We start from the raw sequence: 18,375 nt of genomic DNA on the forward strand, positions 1-18,375 counted from the left end.
TTTATGGGGCCTCTATACACTGCTGTTATACAGTGTGTTTATGGAGCCTCTGTACACTGCTGTTACACGGTGTGTTTATGGAGCCTCTATACACTGCTGTTATACAGTGTGTTTATGGAGCCTCTGTACACTGCTGTTATACAGTGTGTTTATGGAGCCTCTATACACTGCTGTTATACAGTGTGTTTATGGAGCCTCTGTACACTGCTGTTACACGGTGTGTTTATGGAGCCTCTATACACTGCTGTTATACAGTGTGTTTATGGAGCCTCTGTACACTGCTGTTATACAGTGTGTTTATGGAGCCTCTATACACTGCTGTTATACAGTGTGTTTATGGAGCCTCTGTACACTGCTGTTACACAGTGTGTTTATGGAGCCTCTATACACTGCTGTTATACAGTGTGTTTATGGGGCCTCTATACACTGCTGTTATACAGTGTGTTTATGGAGCCTCTATACACTGCTGTTACAGTGTGTTTATGGAGCCTCTGTACACTGCTGTTACACAGTGTGTTTATGGAGCCTCTATACACTGCTGTTATAGTGTGTTTATGGAGCCTCTGTACACTGCTGTTATACAGTGTGTTTATGGAGCCTCTATACACTGCTGTTATACAGTGTGTTTATGGGGCCTCTATACACTGCTGTTATACAGTGTGTTTATGGAGCCTCTATACACTGCTGTTATACAGTGTGTTTATGGAGCCTCTGTACACTGCTGTTACACAGTGTGTTTATGGAGCCTCTGTACACTGCTGTTATACAGTGTGTTTATGGAGCCTCTATACACTGCTGTTATACAGTGTGTTTATGGGGCCTCTATACACTGCTGTTATACAGTGTGTTTATGGAGCCTCTGTACACTGCTGTTATACAGTGTGTTTATGGAGCCTCTATACACTGCTGTTATACAGTGTGTTTATGGGGCCTCTATACACTGCTGTTACACAGTGTGTGTATGGAGCCTCTATATACTGCTGTTATACAGTGTGTTTATGGGGCCTCTATACACTGCTGTTATACAGTGCAAGGATAACCAGATTGTGTCAGGAAGGGACTCAGCGTACAAACAAAGGAGTGCACTAACAAATAGGGTCCGGGTAAGAAAAAATAGTAATAAGACAAATAGGGCCATAGTACAAAAAATGTTAAGATGTCTGAAAATGTTAAAAAGACAAATCTAAAGGCACTGTATCTGAATGCACGAAGCATTCATAATAAGGTAGATGAATTAACAGCACAAATAGATGTATACAGATACGATATAATTACGATTACGGAGACATGGCTGCAGGGTGACCAAGGCTGGGAGCTGAATATCCAAGGATATTCGATATTTAGGAAGGACAGGCAAAAAGGAAAAGGAGGTGGGGTGGCGTTGTTACTAAAGGATGAAATCAGAGCAATAGTGAGAAAGGATATTTGTTCAGAAAATAAAGATGTAGAATCAGTCTGGGTGGAGCTAAGAAGCACCAAGACGCAGAAAACATTGGTGGGAGTTGTCTATAGGCCTCCAAACAGTAGTGGTAATGTAGGGGATGGCATCAAACAGGAAATTAGAGATGCATGTAACAAGGGTACTACAGTAATCATGGGTGACTTTAATCTACATACAGACTGGCCAAACCAAATTGGATGAATTCCTGGAGTGTGTACGAGATGGTTTTTTAGACCAGTACGTTGAGGAGCCAACTAGGGAACAGGCTATCCTAGATTGGGTATTGTGCAATGAGATGGGGTTAATTAATAATCTTGTTGTGCGGGGTCCTTTAGGGAAGAGTGACCATAATATGATAGAATTCTTCATTAAGATGGAAAGTGAAGAAGTCCAATCTGAAACTAGGGCCCTAAATCTAAACAAAAGAAACTACGATAATATGAGGAGTGAGTTGGCTATGATAGATTGGGGAGCTTCATTAAAAGGCATGACGGTGGATAGGCAATGGTTAACATTTAAGGAAGGAATGCATGAATTGCAACAGTTATACATTTCTTTCTGGCGCAAAAACACAAAAGGAAAAGCGGCCCAACCATGGCTAACAAAAGAAATTAAGTATATTAGATCCAAAGAGTCATCATATAAAGTTGCCAGAAAAAGTAGCAAGCCTGAGGATTGGGAGCAGTTTGGAGTTCAGCAAAAAAGGACTAAGAGATTGATTAAGAGGGGGAAAATAGAGTACGAGAGTAAACTTGCATGGAACATAAAAGCGGATTGTAAAAGTTTCTACAAGTATGTAAAAAGAAAAAGATTAGTGAAGACAAATGTAGGTCCCTTACAGTCAGAAATGGGAGAATTTATAATGGGGAACAAGGAAATGGCAGAGCAATTAAACAAATACTTTGGTTCTGTCTTCAGGGAAGAGGACACAAATAACTTTCCAGAAATGCTAGGGAACCAAGGGTCTAGTGAGAAGGAGGAATTAAAGGAAATTAGTATTAGTAAAAAAAAAGTGCTGTAGAAATTAATGGGACTGAAAGCCGCTAAATCCCCAGGGCCTGATAATCTGCATCCCAGAGTACTAATAGAGGTAGCCATGGAAATAGTGGATGCATTGGTTGGCATCTTCCAAAATTCTATAGATTATGGAACAGTTTCTGCAGATTGGAGGGTGGCAAATGTAACCCCACTATTTAAAAAAGGAGGGAGAAAGAAAACAGGGAACTACAGACGGGTTAGCCTAACATCAGTAGTAGGGAAAATGCTAGAGTCTATTATAAAGAATGTGATAACAGGACACTTAGAAAATATCAACCGGATTAGACAAAGTCAACATGGATTTATAAAAGGGAAATCGTTTTTGACAAACCTACTGGAGTTTTTTGAGGATGTAACTGGTAGAATAGACAAGGGAGAACCAGTGGATGTGGTGTATTTGGATTTTCAGAAGGCCGTTGATAAAGTCCCACATAAGAGGTTAGTGTGCAAAATTAAAGCACATGGGATTGGGGGTAATATACTGGCATGGATTGAAAATTGGTTAACAGACAGGAAACAGAGAGTAGGAATAAATGGCTCTTTTTCGGGGTGGCAGGCGGTGACTAGTGGGGTACCGCAGGGATCAGTGCTTGGGCCCCAGTTATTCACAATATATATCAATGATCTGGATGAGGGAACCAAATGTAATATTTCCAAGTTTGCTGACGACACAAAACTAAGTGGGATTGCGAGTTGTGAGGAGGATGCAAAGAGGCTTCAAGGCGATTTAGACAAGTTGAGTGAGTGGGCAAATACATGGCAGATGCAGTATTATGTGGATAAATGTGAAGTTATCCACTTCGGTAGGAAAAACAGAAAGGCAGAGTATTACTTAAATTGTGATAGATTGATTGGGAAATGTTGATGTACAAAGGGACCTGGGTGTCCTTGTACACAAGTCACTGAAAGCAAACATGCAGGTGCAGCAAGCAGTTAGGAAGGCTAATGGTATGCTGGCCTTCATTGCAAGAGGATTTGAGAACAGGAGCAAGGATGTCTTACTACAGTTATACAGGGCCTTGGTGAGACCACACCTGGAGTACAGTGTGCAGTTTTGGTCTCCTTACCTAAGAAAGGATATACTTGCCACAGAGGGAGTGCAACGAAGGTTCACCAGACTGATTCCTGGGACGGCAGGACTGTCATATAAGGAGAGATTGGGTCGACTAGGCCTGTATTCACTAGAGTTGAGAAGAATGAGAGGGGATCTCATTGAAACGTATAAAATTCTGACCGGGCTAGACAGACTGGATGCAGGGAGGATGTTTCCCCTGGCTGGGGGGGGGGGGGGGGTCTAGAACGAGGGGTCACAGTCTCAGGATACGGGGTAGGATATTTAGTACTGAGATAAGGAGAAATGTCTTCACTCAGAGGGTGGTGAACCTGTAGAATTCTCTACCACAGACAGCTGTGGAGGCCAAGTCACTGAATATATTTAAGAAGGAGATAGATAGATTTCTAGACACAAAAGGCATCAAGGGATATGGGGAGAGAGGATCAGCCATGATCATATTGAAAGGCAGAGCAGGCTCGAAGGGCCGAATGGCCTACTCCTGCTCCTATTTTTCTATGTTATGGAGCCTCTATACACTGCTGTTATACAGTGTGTTTATGGAGCCACGCCCTGTAATGCTGCTGTTATACAGTGTGTTTATGGAGCCGCTCCCTGTAATGCTGCTGTTATACAGTGTGTTTATGGAGCCGCTCCCTGTAATGCTGCTGTTATACAGTGTGTTTATGGAGCCACTCCCTGTAATGCTGCTGTTCTGCACTGTACAATCAGGATGCCACATTTACTGAAGCCAGTGGCATCGACTGAACAGCAGATGTTTGCTGTTGGCTGCAGTGAATGGAGGCTCCCTGCACGCACTGTAAGCAGAGGGAGAATGGGGCCGATTGACTCACAATGCCAAGCTCATACTCTAGGAATAGAGTTAGCAGGTCTGGAAAGGAAGAGCAAAAGACATTGTCGAACTGTGCACAACCTGTGGTGACCCGGGTGTGTTTCCACCTCATACCTGTATCTTGGCTCCTTTATAGCGAATCACACCTGGTACTGTGGTCAAGGTGGTAAACTCATAGGCTGCAACCTCCGAGTACACTCCAGCCAGGTTACTCAGTAACGTCGATTTCCCAACAGAAGGGAAGCCCACAAACCCAATCCGGGCGTCCCCAGTCTTTGCCACGTCAAACCCTAGCACCAACAGGGGGGGAAAAAAACAATAAATTTGCATCACGGCAAAAGTTCGGCAACCATTATTTAAAGGGAATATTCCATAATAATGGAGGAAGAACTGTAATAAAACACAGGACCGTGCAACTGGTGTTAAACTAAACAGTAAATACCTTCAACTACTAAACATTTCACTTAAAATATCAGTCTTTCAGTCAGCATTTTGAAAACATTCATTGTGAAAATAGTTTTCGAACATAACTGCAGTGTGTACCAATAAACACTGCACTAGATGTGCTAGAAATCCTTACACTAAACAGAACATAACTTCACTGTGTGCCCCAATAAACAATGTATTGTATGAGCAGAAACTCCAGTTAATATTACAAATGAGGTCCCTACACTTAGGAAATAACACCCAATTTTAAAGCTGCATTCTTTGACCTCAGGCTTTTTTTTTGCAATTACAGTATAGAAACATGACACACCTAAAAATCTTGTCTGCAGGCAATGGATCTTTTGTGAGCAAGTTCATTTGTTTGTTTTGTTTTAGACCTAAAGATGGGCCACTCTATATTTTAAACTGGGAGTTTTACTGTGATAGTAGAGGTCTGCATATTTGCAACTTAATGCCACCTTGTCGCATCCAGGCACTGTGCCATTACTGTATCACCCAAAATCAGGATCATTCACATTACGGCGCCTGACTCTCCTCTCCCACAACTCCCAACTGTTCCCCTGCATTTTCCCAACTTAGCCCCTTATCCACCCCCCAATTCCCCACAGTTTTTCCTCCCCTGTAAGGTTAATGAACCCACCACCCTGGCTCCCACGGCCAGTTCTCGCGCATCCTGCTCAGGTTCCCGCCTCGGACTGTACTCACGGACATTACTAACCTGCCTCTATCCTCCGGCACTGTCCCCAACCTTCATTATCACCTCAGAACCTTGCTAAAAAAAAAAAAACCTCAAACCCGTCCATTCTCCCCAAAAAGGACTGGAACACTGTCTCACATTCCCATCTCTCTGCCCTTGCACTGGCTCCCTGTGCTGCAACAAATGGATTTTAAGATCCTCAGCCTCGCTTTCAAACCCCTCAATGGTCCCATTCCATCTCCTCCAGCCATTAACTTCCACTCCACTATTGGTGGCAGTTCTATCAAGCACTGCATCCCTGTCATTTCAAATTCCCTCCCTAATTATCACCGCATTGACTCCTTCCTCCCAGCTTTCAAAATCTTTCTGAATACCTTTTTCGACCACATTCCCCTCTCATGCTATAAAGTACAAAAATGCAAGACAGCAGATTACAGGGAATACTTTGTGAACAAAATATGAAGGCTTTAAAGTGCTTAATCTTCACAAATTTCATGTCAAAATCCAACATATCTGTGGATGTCCCAGAATCTGAAAAGCAGAGCACTCCTCGTTAATTCACTGTTTCTCAGACGTTCCCACATAAACCCAGTCACTGTACCTTCACCAGGTCCTCCTCCGCCTCCACCCTTAGGGGTGATAAGTTCTCGTCGTAGTTTGGCCAGGCGGGCTTTCAGGAGCCCCAAGTGGTGAGCTGTTGCTTTGTTCTTCTGTGTCCGGGCCATCTGACCAAGAAACCAAGGAAGAGATTTAAAGAACCACTGCACCATATCATAGTGTATGCTACTGAGAGATTCTGACACACATACATAATGGCAGAAATGCGATCATTGATGAACCTCGAACACGGTCACCACATTCATTAACTGATAGTCAATGTCATCATACTTTAATAGATAGGACACCATATCCAGCACGAAAACATAATTATTTATTGGGGGGGGGGGGGGTGGCGGCAATGGAGCTTGTGTTAACCGAAGAATGATTTCAAGGTTTTAATCTCCAGGCCCAGAACACTGCCCTAAGACTGTGAAAGTCAAGTTGACACAGTTATGTCACCTGAACTCCTCAATTATGTTCTTGTAACTACTCCCCAACATCAAATCAAAAGCACAGCAGGACTGGTGATTTCACAGCTAACATCAGCCAGACTCAGCAGATTTAGTGACAGGCTGGAAACAACGCATGGCAAGGTCACAACCCAAAATGTTTAAAAGCACGTTTAAAAGGAAACGCAATGGGGGTGAGTGGTTTATAAAAACATTAAAAACACTTCTCTCAACAGATCAATGATAAACTCCTCTGCACCAAACACAATGAGGACATATCACGTTAACTTCCAAAAGATATTTGATAAAGCTGTGCATAAAATGCCACTATTAAGCTCTGAGTGGCAGAGATGCAGGATCAGACCCGTTGGATAAGAAACTGGCTGAAGGTTAGTGGTCAGCAGGTTTGTGTTATAGACGTTACATTAGGTGTGAGGGAGGAAAAAGGAGCAAGTGTTGAGTGGGGTGCATCGACGGGACCCCTACAGTTTCTCATTTACAATCATGACTCGGATTCAGAAGCTCAATGCAAACTGGTCAAATTTGCGGAGGTATTCGAATCCGAGGAACCAGCTCAGGAACGTAAACATCCATCAGGAGAATTATATTGCCCTGCACAAAAGAAACACTTGTTGGACTCTATTTTAATATTCTATTTGGAGATTGTACACAATTAGAATTACTTGAACATACACTGGGAAGGTTACTGGAAAGAAATGGAGTAAGCTTTTCATACCTACTGTACCGAAAAGATTATCGCAAGACTCCTTGTTCTTTGCTGTTACAAAGAAAAGCCCACAATTAACCAGTCTGCTCTTCACAAATGTTACCACCGACATTTCAGGAAGAACAGAGACCGATGAGGCAGAGATGTCTTGCTTGCCGGATTATTAAGCATCCCTAGAGAAGCTTTCCCTGCAGTGTATCCCATTAATTAAATTAGAGGCTTGTTAAAATTAACTTGACAAGAACACCCCAATCAGATCAGGTACATTGCATGTAATCGAGTATGCCAAGACCAGCAATGTGACGTGACAAATATTTCCACAAGTGAGGTACGGTCTACTTCACAAGTGGAAATACTGCTGGCCATGACACATCCTCCACTTATGAACCTGCAGGACATTTTCAATTGAGAAAATTGACATTGGTTTCAATATACCAAGAAAGTCAGTGTAGACCACTGTGATCTCACTTGGCCACTGTGATGAGGCAGTGGAATACACATCCATTTGGAACACTCCACTTATTATCAGGATAGAGTGCCCCTGACCAGAATCACTGCGACAATTCATAACACTCAGAATATTGACATTCATGAGTTGCACTTCAACTATTTGATTTTCCTCCGTGAGGTTATCATAGAATCTTGCAGCACAGACGGAAGCCATTCAGCCCATCATGCCTGCGCTTTGAAAGAGCTATCCAATTAGTCCCACTCTCCTGTTCTTTCCCTGTAGTCCGGCAAATTTTTCCTGAAAGCATATATCCAATTCCCTTTTGAAAGTTACTATTAAATCTGCTTCCACCACCCTTTCAGGCAGTACGTTCCAGATCTTAACTCGCTGCATAAAGAAATTTCTCCTCAACTCCCCGCTGGTTCTTTTGCCAATTATCTTAAATCTGTGCCCTCTGGTTAATGAGCCTCTTTCCAGTGGAACCTTGTTCCCCTCTATCTAGAGATAGTGCTGAAGAAAGTGCAAAAAAGATTTACACAGATGGTACCAGAACTGAGAGATTACAGCTATCGGGAAAGATTCAACAGGTTGGGGATTTTTTCTTTAGAAAAGAGAAGACTTAGAGGAGACCTGATAGAAGTCTTCAAAATTATGAATGGGTTGGACAGGGTAGATGTGGAGAGAATGTTTCCACTTGTGGGAGAATCCAAAACTAAGGTTCATTAATACAGGAAACTTTGGTTTATCCGGAGGTTAAATGCTCGAGCCACCGGCAAAAATCAGGAGCCGTTTCGTTTGTTTTTTTTCCCACCAGTCAGGCTCTGCAAGGTCTCGCTGAAGCTGTTGCTAAGCTACAGAGACACTTGCAAGGTACGGCCGACTGTTTAGAAGCTGTTGCTAAGCAACAGGGTTTGTTGCCAGATACGGAGCTCAAAATCTCCGTATGTTTCAACATTAGCGCTGGTTTGTCCGGCAGTTTTGATGGGACGGCAACAGCTCGGTCCCGTCGGTGCCGGATATCACAAAGTTTCCTGTACAAGATAGTTACTAATAAATTCAATAGGGAAATAAGGAGAAATTTCTTTACGCAGAGAGTGGTTAGAATGTGCAACTCAACACCACATGAAATGGTTGAGGCAAATAGCTTAGAAGCGTTCAAAAGGAAACTAGACAAGTACATGAGAGAAAAGGGAATAGAAAGATATGCTGGAAGGCTGAGGTCAGTAGACGGAATGGGAGGAGACTGGTGTGGAGCATAAACACCAGCACAGACTGGTTGGGCCGAATGGCCTGTTTCTGTGCTGGATATTCTAGATAATCTACTCTATCAAAAGCCCTCAATTTTCAACACCTCCCCTTAACCTGCTTTGCTCGGAGAACAATCCCAGTTTCTCTCGTCTCTCCACGTAACTGAAGTCCCTCATCTCTAATAGAATTCTGGTACAAGAACGCAATATGAACTCAGTGTTTTTTTAAACACACCACCAGATGTAGGGAAATTGCATGACACAACACAACTGTTCTCGCAGCCCCCTTCCCCAAAAAAGGACCTCAAACTGTGCTTTGATTGCACCGTTTTTAATCCAATTTAAATATGGCTACGTTTGTAGTTACGGTCTAAACAAGAAACAAACCAATATTTATCCAACGACCAGGTATAACCACAACCAGACTGGGTTGTTTATGCATTAATTATTCATTACCTAATAGGTAATTAACAGAAATCCTTAGTTTGGTTCCACCGTTAATGTACCAACTTTGTAAATGTTTTAGGTCTTTTGACGTGTAGTCACAGTTGTAATGTAGGAAACGTGGCAGCCAATTTGCGCACATCAAGCTCCCACAAACCGCAATATGATAATGATGACTAGCTAATCTGTTTTAGTGATTGAGCGATAAATAATGGCCAGGAAACCGGGGAAAACTCCCCTGCTCCTCTTCCAAAATTGTACCATGACATCTTTTATGTCCACCTGAGGGGGCAGACGGGCCTTGGTTCAAGGTCTCATCCAAAAGATGGCACCTCCAACAGCACAGCACTCCCTCAGTACTGCGTGGGACTTGAATCCACAACCATCTGACTCAGAGGTGAGAGTGCTACCACTGAGCCAAGGCTGACACCTTACACTGTACAACCATGTACACTTTCATGAGGTGTGTTAATGTACACCTAAATGTAGAGTGGCCTCATAAAATATAGGTGAATATATATATTTACCTGCACAAGTATATACATGATGAATATATCTTTTGAGACCCCAATTTAAAAAAACTTTAAAAAGACAGAGCCATGTGTCAGAACTCTGTGCATATTCCAATTAAGCTGGTTCCACACCAACAGCTGCAACGAGCAGCATTAGATATGAATCCGCTAGGGCTCCCCAAGAGTTTAAAACACCATGTGGTACTGTACTAAGAACATAACATAAGAACTAGGAGCAGGAGTAGGCCATACGGCCCCTCAGGCCTGCTCCGCCATTCAATAGGATCATGGCTGATCCGAACCTAGACTCACGTCCACTTCCCCACCCACTCCCTGTAACCCCCAATTCCCTTATCAGCTAGGAAACTGTCTATCTCTGTTTTAAATTGATTTAATGTTGCAGCTTCCACAGCTCTCTGGGGTAGCAAATTCCATAGATTTACTACCCTCTGAGTGAAGAAGTTTCTCCTCATCTCAGTTTTGAAAGGGCAGCCCCTTATTCTAAGATTATGCTCCCTAGTTCTAGTCTCACCCATTAGTGGAAACATCCTCACCGCATCCACCCGATCAAGCCCCCTCAATCTTATATGTTTCGATAAGATCGCCTCTCATTCTTCTGAATTCCAATGAGTAGAGGCCCAACCTACTCAACCTTTCCTCATAAGTCAACCCCTTCATCTCGGAATCAACCGAGTGAACCTTCTCTGTACTGCCTCGAGAGCAAGTATACCTTTTCTTAAATATGGAAACCAAAACTGCACGCAGTATTCCAGGTGTGGCCTCACCAGTACCCTGTTTAACTGAAGCAAGACTTCCCTGCTTTTATACTCCATCCCCCTTGCAATAAAAGCCAAGATTCCATTGGCCTTCCTGATCACCTGCTGTACCTGCATACTAACCTTCTGTGTTTCATGCACCAGGACCCCCAGATCCCTTTGTACTGTAGCACTTTGCAGTTTCTTTCCATTTAGATAATAACTTGCTCTTTGATTTTTTCTGCCAAAGTGCATAGCCTCACACTTTCCAACATTATATTCCATCTGCCAAATTTCTGCCCACTCACTTAGCCTGTCTATGTCCTTTTGCAGGTTTTTTATGTCCTCCTCACTCACTGCTTTCCCTCCCATCTTTGTATCGTCGGCAAACTTGGATACGTTGCTCGGTCCCTTCCTCCAAATCGTTAATATAGATTGTAAAGAGTTGGGGTCCCAGCACCGACCCCTGCGGAACACCACCCGTCACTGATTGCCAACCCGAGAATGAACCATTTATCCCAACTCTGTTTTCTGTTAGATAGCCAATCTTCCACCCATGCCAGTATATTACCCCCAATCCCGTGATTTTTTATCTTGTGCAGTAATCTTTTGTGTGGCACCTTGTCAAATGCCTTTTGGAAGTCCAAATATACCACATCCACTGGTTACCCTTTATCTACCCTGTTTGTTACATCCTCAAAGAATTCGAGCAAATTTGTCAAACATGACTTCCCCTTCATAAAACCATGCTGACTCTGTCCGATTAAATTATGCTTATCCAAATGTCCTGTTACTGCTTCCTTAATAATGGACTCCAACATTTTACCAACCACAGATGTTAGGCTAACTGGTCTATAGTTTCCAACCTTTTGTCTACTTCCCTTTTTAAATAAGGGCGTTACATCAGCAGTTTTCCAATCTGCTGGGACCTTTCCTGAATCCAGGGAGTTTTGGAAAATTACCACTAATGCATCCACAATCCCTACCGCTACTTCTCTCAAGACCCTAGGATGTAAGCCATCAGGTCCAGGGGATTTATCCGCCTTTAGTCCCATTATCTTACCGAGTACCACCTCCTTAGTGATTTTAATCGTGATTAACTCCTCCCCCCCATAGCCCCCTGTTTGTCCAGTGTTGGGATATTTTTAGTGTCCTCCACTGTAAAGACTGATACAAAATATTTGTTCAGCGTTTTTGCCATCTCCATGTTCCCCACCACTAATTGCCTGGTCTCGTCCTCTACTGAATCACATCAGAAGATGCCAGGTTTACATAGAGTTAGTAGGTCTTAGCAAGAGTGCAACAATTGACCTCACCATCCTCGGGCCTAGGAAGGATAAATAAAGTCAGCCAGGTTTCAGAGGCCTGGTTGCTATAGTGTCCTCTGCTGGAAAGTACAGGTGCTTTGCAGCAAGTATCAGGCTCGGCTCACACGGTGCCTAGGCTCAAGCATCAAGAGCAGCCACTTGATTGAAGTACCGGAGGCACCCAGCACCCATGGAAGAGCACCCTAGTGAGAATCAGTGCCTCCAGCAGATGGGAGAGAAAATTAAGCCAGTCTAGGAATAGTGTGGAGCTGGGCCCAGTCTGGAGAAATAGAAGCAGGAGTAGGCCATACAGCCCCTTGAGCCTGCTCCGCCATTCACTAAGATCACGGCTGATCATCTCAACTCCACTTTCATACACTATCCCCATATCCTTTGATTCCCTTAGCGCCCAAAAATGTATCAATCTCTGTCTTGAATATACTCACGACTGAGCAGCCACAGTCCTTTGGGGTATAAAATTCTAAAGACACTCAACCCTCTGAGTGAAGAAATTTCTCATCTCAGTCCTAAATGCCCGACCCCTTATCCTGAGACTATGCCCCCTAGTTCTGGACTCTCCAGCCAGGGGAAACAACCTCTCAGCATCTACCCTGTCAAGCCCTCTCAGAATCTTATATGTTTCAATGTAATCACCTCTCATTCTTCTAAACTCCAGGGATTATAATTAGCGGCCAACATAAAAGGGAACCCAGAAGTCTTTTATATAAACACAAATAGTAAAAGGGTAGTCAAAGGAAGAGTGAGGCCAATAAGGGACCAATTAGGAGATATTCTTGTGGAGGCAGAGGGCATGACTGAGGTACTAAATGAGTATTTTGCATCTGTCTTCACTAGAGAAGAGGATGCTGCCAATGTAGCAGTGAAGGAGGAGGCAGTCATGATATTAGATAGAATAAAAATAAAGAGGATGTACTTTAAAGGTTGGCAGTGCTCAAAGTAGAAAAGTCACCTGGTCCGGATGAGATGCATCCTATGTTACTGAGGGAAGTAAAGGTGGAAAGTGTGACGGCTCTGGCCACAATCTTCCAATCCTCCTTGGATATGGGGATGGTGCCAGAGGACTGGAATATTGTGAATGTTACTCCTCTGTTTAAAAAAAGGGGAGGGGGGATAAAACCAGCAACTACAGGCCAGTCAGCCTAAAATCAGTGGTGGGGAAGCTATTAGACAATAATCTGGGACAAAATTCATTGGCATTTGGTAAAGTATGGGCTAATAAATGAAAACCAGCATGGTTTTGTTAAAGACAAAATGTGTTTGACTAATTTGAGCAAGTTCTTAGATGATGTAACAGACAGGGTTGATGTTGGATAAATGGGCTTTTAGGCGTTTGATAAAGTACCACATAATAGACTAGTCAGCAAAATTAAAGCCCATGGGATTAAAGGGACAGTGCCTGCATGGATACAAAATTGGTTAAGGGACAGAAGGCAGAGAGTAGTGGTGAACAGTTATTTTTTCAGACTGTAGAGAAGGATACAGTGATGTTTCCCAGTGATGCTCTTTTAATGACTTGGATTTGGGTATACAGGGCATCATTTCAAAGTTTGCAGATGCTACGAAACTCAGAAATACAGTAAACATTGAGGATAGCGACAGCCTTCAGGAGAACAGAGGCAGACTGGTGAAATGGGCAGACACATGGCAGATTACATTTAATGCAGAGGAGTGCAAGGTAAAACATTTTGGTAGGAAGAATGAGGAGAGGCAATATGATCTAAATGATACAATTTTAAAGTGGGTGCAGGACCAGATGCCTGGGGGTGTATAAACACAAATCTTTGAAAGTGGCAGGACAAGTTGAGAAGACTGTTTAAAAAAAAAGCATGACATCCTTGGCTTTATTAATAGATGAATAGAGCACAAAAGCAAAAAAGCTATGCTAAACAGTGAAATGGGGGGGGGGGGGGGGGGGGCGATGGTGGGTCACCCTCAATCCCTCCCCAGTGACCCGGGGGGGGGGGGGGGGGGGCTCACTCCCTCCCCAGTGACCGGGGGGGGGGGGTGGTGCTCACTCCCTCCCCAATGACCAGGGGCCCTCTCTCTCCCCCTGGGTTGCCCGGTGACTTCCACCGGTACACCATCGAGAGTATCCTGTCCGGCTGCATCACTACCTGGTATGGCAACTGCACCGCCACAGACCGCAAGACTCTACAGATGGTGGTGAAAGCTGCACAACATGCTATAGGAATTAAACTCCCTGCTGTGCAGGACATCTACCCCGAGAGGTGCCGGGGGAAGGCCCTGAGAATCATCAAAGACGCAAGCCACCCCAGCCACAACCTCTTCGCCCTGCTCCCGTCCGGTAAGAGATACGGTCTCGTACCAGCAGGTTTCGAAACAGCTTCTACCCCCAGGCCAGAAGACTCATGAACGTATAATTTATTATTTATTACTGTTGTTTTATTTATCATTACTGTATTTCTATTAGTATTTTATCATTGTTATGCCATATTTATTCCAATGTTGGGAGGACTTGTAAAAATCAACATTTCATTGTGCAGTACACACGTCTGCTGCATATATATGACAAATAAAATTGAATTGACGGGCCCTCACTCACTGGGTTGCGGCCCAGGGCTGACACGCGTTCACAGCCTCCCTCCCTCTCCCCGGCCAAGCCTTACCTCGGCCTCGATCTCCGATATTTTCTGTAGGATGCTCATCTCGGCGCTCCCGCTCTGGGCCCGGGCCGCCCGCTGATCCGCCTGAACCTGAAATGCGGGTAATTTTCTCCTCAGACACCGGCCGGCCGCTGTCCGCGCGCGCACCCCAAACACTCGCGAGAGCGAGAGCCGCCTGCTGGACGGGATTTGGCGGCCGCGCACCGTAGGGGCGGAGCTTTTCCGCGCAGGCGCCGTGCGCCGCCCCGAGTTGCACTTTGTTGCTTTAGCTGCGCCGGAGCAGATGGTGCAGCCTCTTAAAGGGACAGCCACACTCTCTGCAGGAATAGAGAGGTGCACAGCCCAGTTTGCACAGTAAGTTATGTGGATGGGAGTAGGAAGGTACTAAGAGATGGTGACAGACTAAGTGAGTGAGCAAAACTGTGGCAGATGAACTTCAATGTGGGGAAGTGCGAGGTCATTCACTTTGGATCCGAGAAAGACAAATTGGAATATTTCTTTGATGGTGAGACAACGTGGAGGAGCAAAGGTATTTAGGTGTCCATGTACATAAATCACTAAATGCTGGTGCACAGGTACAAAAAGTAATCAAAAAGGCTAATTGAATATTTTCCTTTATCTCAGGGGAGGTTGGAATACAAAATAGAGGAAGAGATGCATCAGTTGTAAAGAGAAAAGAAAGACTTGCATTTATATAGCACCTTTCACGACCACCGGACGTCCCAAAGCACTTTACAGCCAATGAAGTACTGTTTGAAGTGGAGTCACTGTAATAATGTAGGAAACACGGCAGCCAATTATGCACACAGCAAGCTCCCACAAACAGCAATGTGATAATGACCAGATAATCTGTTTTTGTTATGTTGATTGAGGGATAAATATCGCCCAAGACACCGGGGGGATAACTCCCCTGTTCTTCTTCGAAATAGTGGCCATGGGATCTTTTACATCCACATGAGAGAGCAGACGGGGCCTCGGTTTAATGTCTCATCCGAAAGAGGGCACCTCCAACAGTGCAGCACCCCCTCAGTACTGCACTGGAGTGTCAGCTTAGATTTTTGTGCTCAAGTCTCTGTAGTGGGACTCTGAACCCACAACCTTCTGACTCAGGCGAGGGTGCTACCAACTGAGCCACTGGCTGACACTCAGACACTGAGCCTTAGTCCGACCTCCTCTGGAGTACTGCCTTCAGTTCTGGGCACACCTCAAGAAAGACATATTGGCCTTGGAGGGAGTATGGCGCAGATTCGCCAGAATTATAACAGGGCTTAAAGGGTTACATTCTGAGCACAAGTTGCAAAGACTAGGCTTGTATTCCCTTGAGTATAGAAGATTGAGGGGGAATCTCATTGAGATATTTAAGGGATTCGATAGGGTAACTACAGAAGAGGCGAAATGTTCTACACCAATAGATCAAAAGGGGCTCGTAGTGAATTGGCAGCCCATTTTACATAGCGCTCCAAAAGAGAGTTGGGCACAGTGTAAAACGAGCTGCCAATTCACTATGAGTCAGTTTGCGCTATTGGCAGAGACCAATTTCACCGCCAGAGAAACTATTTCCTCTGGTGGGGGAGTCCAAAAGAAGGGGCCATAATCTTAAAATTAGAGCTAGGCCAGTTAATAGTGAAATCTGGAAGCACCTTTTCACACATAGGGTAGTGGAAATCTGGAACTCTCTCCCTCAAAAGGCTGTGGATGTTATGTCAATTGATATTTTCAAGACTGAGATCAATAGAATTTTGCTAGGTAAGGGTATCGGGGGACAGGGAGCAAAGGTAAATGGAGGTGAGGCACAGATCAGCCTTACGGTCTTATTGAATGGTAGAACCATCCATAGGCTAAATGACCAACTCCTGTTCCTATGTTTCCTGTAAAGCTAACATTTAATGTCAGATTATTTGAGATTCATACACTAATTGAGCTTTCGTCTTACGACCTTACAATGTCACCTAAGCCCACTTGAACAAGTTACAATCTTGCTCACTCCTAGACATGTATCATTATACAGATTTTACATAATAAGAACATAAGAAATAGGAGCAGGAGTAGGCCAATCGGCCCCTCGAGCCTGCTCCGCCATTCAATAAGATCATGGCTGATCTGATCCTAACCGCCAATCTACTATCACAGAACCATCTCCTGAATCTAACAGAATTAGACACACGAAATAGGAGCAGGATCAGGCTACACGGCCCCTGGGCCCGCTCCGCTACCCACAGGGCCATGTCCGATCCGAACCTAGACTCATGTCCAAATTCCTGCCCGCTCCCCGTAACCCTTAATTCCCTTTACTTCTAGGAAACTGTCTGTTTCTGTTTTAAATGTATGTAATGATGTAGCTTCTACAGCTTTTTGGGGCAGCATATTCCATGGACCTACCACCCTCTGAGTGAAGTAGTTCCTCCTCATCTCAGCTTTGAAAGAGCAGCTCCTTATTCTAAGACTATGCCCCCTAGTTCTAGTTTCACCCGTCATCGGGAACATCCTCCCCGCATCCACCCGATCCAACCCCTTCACAATCTTATATATTTCAATAAGATCGCCTCTCATTCTTCTGAACTCCAATGAGTAGAGTCCCAATCTACTCAACCTCTCCTCATATGTCCATCCCCTCATCCCCGGGATTAACCGAGTGAACCTTCTTTGTACTGACTCGAGAGCAAATATGTCTTTTCTTAAATATGGACACCAAAACTGTATGCAGTATTCCAGGTGCGGTCTCACCAATACCTTGTACAACTGAAGCAATACCTCCCTATTTTTATATTCTATCCCCCTAGCAATGAAAGCCAACATTCCATTGGCCTTCTTAATCACTTGCTGCACCTGCATACTAACCTTTTGAGTTTCGTGCACCAGGACCCCCAGATCCCTTTGTACTTCAGTACTTTCCAGTTTCTTGCCATTAAGATAATACAGTAACTTGCTCTACGATTTTTCCTGCCAAAGTGCATAACCTCACACTTTCCAGTATTGTATTCCATCTGCCAGATCTCTGCCCACTTACTTAGCCTGTCTATGTCCCCTTGCAGGTTTTTTATGTCCTCCTCACTCACTACTTTCCCTCCCATCTTAGTATCATCTGCAAACTTTGATATGTTACACTCGGTCCCCTCCTCCAAATCGTTAATATAGATTGTAAAGAGTTGGGGACCCAGCACTGACCCCTGCGGAACACCACTAGTTACTGATTGACAGTCTGAGAATGAACCATTTATCCCAACTCTCTGCCTTCTGTTAGATAGCCAATCCTCTATCCATGCCAGAATATTACCCCCAATCCCGTGATTTTTATCTTAAGCAATAATCTTTTGTGTGGCACCTTGTCAAATGCCTTTTGGAAGTCTAAATGCACTACGTCCACTGGTTCCCCTTTATCCACCCTATATGTTACTTCCTCAAAGAACTCCAGCAAATTTGTCAAACATGACTTCCCCTTCATAAAACCATGCTGACTTTGTCCTATTAAATGATGGTTATCCAAATGTCCTGTTACTGTCTCCTTAATAATGGACTCCAAAATTTTACCTACCACAGATGTTAGGCTAACCGGTCTATAGTTTCCAGCCTTCTGTCTACTGCCCTTTTTAAATAAGGGTGTTTTTTAAATAATAACTGTTACAGTTTCAGGTCTTTTTTCTGTGCCATTTTCTTGTTCAACAGCTTGATAATGTTTTCAGTGAGCAGACTGTGTCCCTTACAATCTGAGAT

The 18,375-nt window shown here is 44.0% G+C and overlaps 1 protein-coding gene across 2 annotated transcripts in view; it reads right to left on the minus strand.

Annotated features, from left to right (window-relative positions):
• Positions 1-14,875, minus strand: part of drg1 (developmentally regulated GTP binding protein 1) — a 29,901-nt gene extending 15,026 nt beyond the window's left edge. Inside the window, exons 1-4 of one of the 2 annotated variants that reach the window (XM_085962038.1) lie at positions 14,668-14,875; positions 7,313-7,354; positions 6,129-6,252; positions 4,498-4,673 (exon numbers count right to left, since the gene is read on the minus strand). In XM_085962038.1, the coding sequence (XP_085818164.1) occupies positions 4,498-4,673; positions 6,129-6,252 (300 nt within the window). In that variant the 5' untranslated portion in view covers positions 7,313-7,354; positions 14,668-14,875. The remainder of the gene's footprint in view (positions 1-4,497; positions 4,674-6,128; positions 6,253-7,312; positions 7,355-14,667) is intronic. The other variant, XM_085962037.1, reaches the window with a different exon arrangement.
• Between the last annotated feature and the right edge of the window lie 3,500 nt (positions 14,876-18,375).

This window comes from Somniosus microcephalus, chromosome 19, assembly GCF_052327205.1.
Source record: "Somniosus microcephalus isolate GS21.2 chromosome 19, FLI_Smic_1.0, whole genome shotgun sequence".
Classification (NCBI taxonomy): Eukaryota; Metazoa; Chordata; class Chondrichthyes; order Squaliformes; family Somniosidae; genus Somniosus; species Somniosus microcephalus.